The 6,866-nt window shown below is 39.0% G+C and overlaps 1 protein-coding gene across 1 annotated transcript; it reads left to right on the top strand.

The window, feature by feature from the left end:
- Positions 1-618: 618 nt before the first annotated feature.
- LOC136444221 (GTP:AMP phosphotransferase AK3, mitochondrial-like) lies at positions 619-6,145 on the top strand. Its single transcript, XM_066441729.1, has 5 exons — positions 619-828; positions 1,999-2,118; positions 2,706-2,878; positions 3,671-3,789; positions 4,210-6,145. Exons 1-5 carry the CDS (start codon positions 684-686, stop codon positions 4,331-4,333), a joined length of 681 nt encoding a protein of 226 aa, XP_066297826.1. The 5' UTR covers positions 619-683; the 3' UTR covers positions 4,334-6,145.
- The last annotated feature ends 721 nt before the right edge of the window (positions 6,146-6,866 follow it).

The following is a 6,866-nucleotide window of genomic DNA, read 5'->3' on the forward strand; positions in this document are numbered from 1 at the left end:
CATGCAAGTCATATGCCAATGTGTGCATGTACAACTTTGCAAAGGATGTATGTTCGTAATATTTAAGCACGTGCATGTACTCTGACAGTGTTTTAGCCATATTTACATAATGCTGTACACATGTTTCTTGTCAGTTACAAAGCGTTATTTAAGTTCATAGCAAAAATGTACATGGCCAATTTGAAGATAATGTTACAATTGTACAATGTCATGGATAGATTCAGATCTTGAATATCACAGCTATAAGTCCCAACAGTAATATCTCTTATAACTCAGGGCATTTTTTCACAATTCGCACTGTGTATGCTTTGATGTTTCCAACTTTGTTGAATGTGGCCCTTGCAATCAATCTGGTGAGACCAAGCAGTTACTTGTACTGTATGCCAATGCAAACTTCATCTGGTGTAACTGCAAACTGATAAAAATCTTGTCATCTGCATCTTGAACTCTTCAAGATCTTAAGACAAAATGTGGTTCTCTCTTGAGCATGGGTCATGAGAATCTTTAGTTCAAAAAGATTTTTGGTACTAGGAGTTCTGGTTATATTTGTCATAAGCTGTGGTCTTAAGTTAGTAAATGTTAACATGACATGTTGACCTTTTGTTCCATCTATCCTAACAGAGGATCCCCAGACGACTACGACTTGTCCCGTTGACGGTTGTCCTCCTTCTCCTCCTCCAAAGATGTTCTCCAAACTTCTGCGTGCCATCATCATGGGCCCCCCGGGGTCGGGGAAGGGCACCATCTCCGGAAGGATCGTCCACGACTTTGGGATGAAGCACCTTTCCAGTGGGGACCTTCTCAGAATACAGATCATGAACAGTACAGGTGTGTTTGCTGTACATTTTTGTTTTGTTTGTTTGTTTGTTTGCTTGCATATCTGGTAAACAGCCTCAAGTCGTTACAAACACACCAGGTTTGTACTGAACAGACAGATTCATATCATCCACTCACACTGTGGTGGGTTCTTATACGTGTTCGACGTGTGGTTCTACTCTAACACGGGACCTCCGTTTTAACATCCTATCCAAAGGACGTCCCTAACCGAAGCTAGGTACTCAGTGAAGTGAGTGAAGTGAGGAAAGTCGTGTGAAGTGCTTTTCCCAAGGGCACATCGTCATCAGGACAAATCAGGGGACCCCAGATTTGAAGCCAGGACCTCTGCATTCTGGTCCCTGCCACTGCGCCAGTGCAACGGCACATAAATGTCAGGAAAAATTCAACTCTTGTATTTCAGAAATTAGCTCTTGTATACTAGTATTTCCTATAAGTCTTAAGATGTTAATGGTGTTTTTTATATCCATGGTGACCACTCCACAAATTCCCTGCATACTGCAAGTGTGTGTTTCCAATGTTTTACTCCTGTACTACAGAAATGTTTGAACTAAGAACTTAAAACACAGCAAAAATCTTCTTTCCCTTTTTACCGAAAAATTCAGTCCCCCACAAAACTAAGTTGATTCACAGTATGCTATTGACAGGAAGCCAGACTTGAATGTATTCATGATAGCTTTTTAGAGATAGGAACAATGGTATTGCAGTTTTGAGTTAAATATATGAGAGATAATTCATGTTGAAAACACTACAAGTAAGTTATAGATAAGCCCTGTCCTTGGTGCTGAACAGCCTATTCTTTTGACTACCTCAAGTTTCTATGAGTTTTCTATGTGAGAGAGGGAAATCATTCAAGATTTCACTGCATCTCAGTTATTAATTGGACCTGTCCTTAGTGCTGAACTGACCATCTTTTGCCTACTCAGGTTTATTACTGAATAGTACATACTGCCATAAGATCTGAAGGTAGACAATTCTATGCATAACTTACCATAAAAGGTACTAAAATACATTTTTGACTACTCATCCACAAGTGCTTTTTCTTGTGGTACTAAACAAGCAAGGATATTTTCAGTTGGAAAAATTGTAAAATTTGTTAACAAAACAACTGGGATCAATGTATAAAAAAATCTCACCTCCATGCCCCCCTCCCCCCTTCTACAGCTGCTGGTTTGGAAGCTAAGAAGTTTATTGACCAGGGTGCCCTGGTGCCGGATGATGTCATGGTTCAGCTCATCCTCAATGAACTCAGGGAGATAACCAACCACAGCTGGCTGCTGGATGGTAATTTATAACTCTCCATCTCCTTATGTGTCGTATAGAACTGCAGTCATCTTCTGTTTGCAAACAAAGTTCACACCAGTTCATGTCCATTCTTACATGCTAACATAGTCTGTAACCTACTGTAACTTACTTACATGTATATACATGTAGTTCAGCTGTAGTAGGCAGATTGGATAACAGGCATTGTGTTCATAATTTTTCGAGCAAATAACCTTTAAATGATCTTTTTCTTCATCCTCTATTTCCACCTGAATCAAATTTTTGCCATACAACCTCTGCAGTCCAAAATATCTTTATAGATCAGCTGTTCTAATTGCTGGCAAGGTCCCTATACTGTATTTGCCATAGATTATGTTATAGATAAGCCCTGTCCTTGGTGCTATTAGACTAAAAAAGTATCTGTAAAAAAAGATGCACATTTAGTAAGATATACAACTCATGCAGTGTTCTTTTCTGCAAGGACTGTGATTGAAACCAATTTTTTTTTATCTTCAGAACCAACATGACTGTATTCCTATCATTTCAATCCATTTTCTTCCCCGCCTTGTATCCTATTCTTTAACCTATGACCCAACCTTTGACCCCAGGTTTCCCCCGGACAGTGCCTCAGGCTGAGGCCCTTTCCGACAAACTGGACATTGACGTGGTCATGAACCTGGACGTGCCTTTCGAGACCATCAAAAAGAGACTGACGGCGCGATGGGTCCACCCAGGCAGTGGGAGGGTCTACAACCTGGACTGGAACCCTCCGCAAATACCTGTAGGTTTTTTTGTGTCAAATTATTACTTTCTTGTATTTTTTTTATTGCATTTCACATTACATACGTACACATTTCACATTAACAACACATGAATACACCTGTCAAAGAAACATAATACACGGATCCAATGGGAAAGAAAAATACAGTAGAGTGACATGTACAAATTACAAGAAGGTGTAAATATACATGATATTCAGGGCAGGAGTAACTAAGGTAGCGAAACAAGAAGTAAAACTAATTATTACATGATGTTACCTGTATTTTTGCAGCATAACCATCACTTTTCTTATCAGTAAGGGCCTGGTTGCAGTCATCATTACAACCGTCGGATGAATAGACTGAGGGCATTCTTGCGATAGTCCTGCGTGTGTCGATCAAAATTCAGCTGTCTTGTTACGAAAAAGGCTGTCTTATGTCTTCATTGGCAGCTAGTTCTGTCACTGCCAGTTTGAAAAGTCTATGACATGAAAAATCATACAAAGAGCTGCTACCAATGTCACCACAATGTGTAACACTCAAAGTGTAACATTTGTCAAGAGATTAATAATTCATATTCAGATGTTGAATTTGCTTTTTCATGGTTTTCGCTGTGACCTCACACCATTGCAAAATGACATGTAGCGAATATGTGCTTCCAATGTATTACTGTTAATATGATACAGACTTGTTTTAACCACAAACATAAAACATTTAAAGTGAAAACCTCCTTTTGCCTTTTACAGTGAAAAATATGAATTTTGATTACATTACAGATCTAGAGCATTAAGAAATTGTTTTCCCTTGGGCCCTAGGGTAAGGACGACGTGACGGGAGAAGACCTGATCCAGAGAGACGACGACAAACCAGAGACTGTCACGGCCAGACTCAGGAACTACGAGAACCAGACTAAACCACTGCTGCAGTTTTACAAGTAGGTACTGAAGATAAGTGGGTAAAATCAAGTGTGTTTGTGTGTGCGTGTGTGTGTGTGTGTGTGTGTGTGTGTGTGTGCGTGTGTGTCTGTGTGTCTGTGTGCATGTGCACATATCCATGTGGGTGTGGGTATGTGCATGACCATGTGTGTGTGTGTGTTTGTGTGTGTATATGTATGTGTTTGTGTGCTTGTGTGTGTGTGTGTGTGTGTGTGTGTGTGTTGTGTGCTTTCGTGCGTGTGCATGTGTGTGTGTGCCCGTGTGTGTGGGGGGGGGGGGGAGTTCTTTGTGACTGTATGTATGTCCACCTGTCTGTGTTTCTGCAGTGCCGTTTCTGTATGTTCTGCCAGAGGGTAACCCCAGCTGAGGAAATGACGTCTGCCATTTCTGATTACTTGTTACTGTTGCTTTTTTCACAGTGCTGCTGGGAAACTGGTGTCCTTCCACGGAACAGAGTCCAACATCATTTACCCCAAAGTCAAGGACTTCCTGGCCACAAAGATCCCTCAAGTTGCTGACCAATCACAATCAGTGAAACAATAGTAGAACATCTACTATGTAGGATGTGGGCAGTTGATGCTGTGATACAATCGTTCTCATTGGTCAAGGTGTACTTAAACTGATTTGCTTGCCAATGGTCAACCTGCAGTGATCCTTGATTAACTATAATTGTAACTGTCTGTCTGTCAGGTATATGAAAATGTTCTTCTTGATTTTAAGTATGTACGATGCACATCATATGGTAGCTTCATGGGGAACTTTCTTTTTGATCTGTAAAATTACATACAAATAGTCCATTATAGTTACAGCTATACAATAGGCTAATCACATGGAAACATAGTATACAATGTAAAATGAAAACATAAAAATGAAAATATTTGATGGATATACAGCCAGTCTCTCATTGGGCAAACTGTTAATTGCCATGCTATCATTGCAGTCAGGATTGGTCTATTCAGAGAATGATGTAAAAATAATTTCCTCTGATTGTGACTATTACCAACAGTTCATAAGATCGATAGGTTCCTATAACGATCATGGTGATGAGTAACAATCATAATTACAATATGGAACGGAAAAAGGAAATTGATGATTGGTTGCTTACAAGTATGCATTAGACAATTGATCGAGGTCAAATACAACCAAGGTATTTTAAACATGCTTGAAAATAGCCTGAGTACCAGCCTCCACAGTGACAACTGGCTCAAAAAAAAATCTACAGAGGCTGGTACTCAGGTTAGCTTTAAAAAAGATGTACAAAAATGTAGATATTTTAATAAAGAATCAAGAAAAATGTAGATCCAAGTTAGCACCCCCCTCCCACAACCTTAATACTATATAATACTTACCCATGGTCTTGTTTCTCTTGGAAACCATGTTGTCCTATAGTATTCTTGTGGTATGTAATACATTTTCTGGGGCCAAATTTGTACCATATCCAAGGGTGTATTTTGACAATGACATGTTTCCATGTTGAATTACATGCTTGTACATATTGTACCTTCATGTTGACTTCATGTACTTACATCCATAACTGGAAGATGACAGTACTGTACGTACACTGTTGTGTGTGTAATTGTCCCAAGTTGTTGTCCGCACTGAAATACTGTACATGATAAATGCCAAGATTTCTCCTATCCAAACCTGGCTTCAGTTGAATCAGTACCTACTCAAGGTAACGTTACTGAGGAAAAATGGTTGTTGAGGCCAGGTGGTTGCTTTTGACAGGGTGGGCTAAGTGTATAGAAATGGACGGGACTATTTTTAATATGGCTTCTGACTGGAGCAGGTTTCCTGTGCCAGGTGGTTTCTCGACCACGTTTGACTGATCAACATATCATGACCTCTGTTCAAGGAATGTTAATTTAACTCCTCTTTTATCTTGTACTGCTCTAAAATTTAGCTGACTTTTCAAAGGCAGTAAATCACAGCAACCTATAACAATGTATAGGATTAGATGTGCCTTAGTAACACACATGTTAATTTGAAGTTTTGAGAGATGACATGTTTTCATGATCATGAGTTCTTAGTAGTACTTTTCTTAAGAATGTGGGAGCATTATGAGAATTTGTGCACTGCAGAACTAGTCCTATAACGTTATATACACAAACTGATGATGAACAACTATACCTTTATCTTTGTAGTCAAAGCTCTCTTCAATAGTGAAGACAACCTCATGAAAGGTATCTAAACCTCAATGCACTACAGTATGAAGTTGCAACTGTAAGTCTTCGAATGTTATTCAACTTCTCTGCTCTTATTTTATAGCTCAATATTCATTGTTATCAATTCTTTATTTTTTGATTATGACTTTGTCAAGATGTGACATCATACTTAAATGCACCTTAATATGCACTTTTAGGAATGAGCGTTGTCTTGTTGAATGTTGTGCTAAGAAGAAAGAACGCATCTTAAGAAATTAAGTACTTCTCTGCCACTGCCAGCACTCCAAATCGGTATTTATTTTGTAAGACATGTTCATCAAAACGCACATTAAGGATAATGACGCCATTAATTGATGTGATTCTATTTTGTTTATTGTTTCTTCGCATATGTACAATACAATATAAAAACAAAGAGAAATAGAGTAAAGAATACATGCAGGAGAGGCCAGAAGCCTATACGGCTTTTCGGGGGCTTTCAACATGAACAGGAATTATCAAGGCTTTTTATAGAAAGGAGTGATTTTCATGTTTTAATTGTTGCCCTACTTGTGAGTGTATTTGAAATATGAATAAAATGAACATTCCCAGACGACATTGCTGTATTAAAAGTGTCCACTTTCCTCTAATGAACTTGACCTTCCTTTGCACAACCACTACAAACCTACCAAAAATCATGAAGATTCATCAAAGGTTTCTCAAGTTATGCTCTTCACATACATACAGACCCACCCTACAGCTGGCGTAACCGAAAACATAATCTTCTCGGCGAAGATAATAAAACGAATCTTTTTAAGCTTTGTGTGTTTTGTTGTCTTTTTGGTCATACTAATGATATTCCCACTATAAAGTCAAGGGTAACACAAATCCAGTTTAGGACGCTGCCAGCATGCTGCGGGGCCAGTGAGAGGGGG

This window comes from Branchiostoma lanceolatum, chromosome 11, assembly GCF_035083965.1.
Source record: "Branchiostoma lanceolatum isolate klBraLanc5 chromosome 11, klBraLanc5.hap2, whole genome shotgun sequence".
NCBI lineage: Eukaryota > Metazoa > Chordata > Leptocardii > Amphioxiformes > Branchiostomatidae > Branchiostoma > Branchiostoma lanceolatum.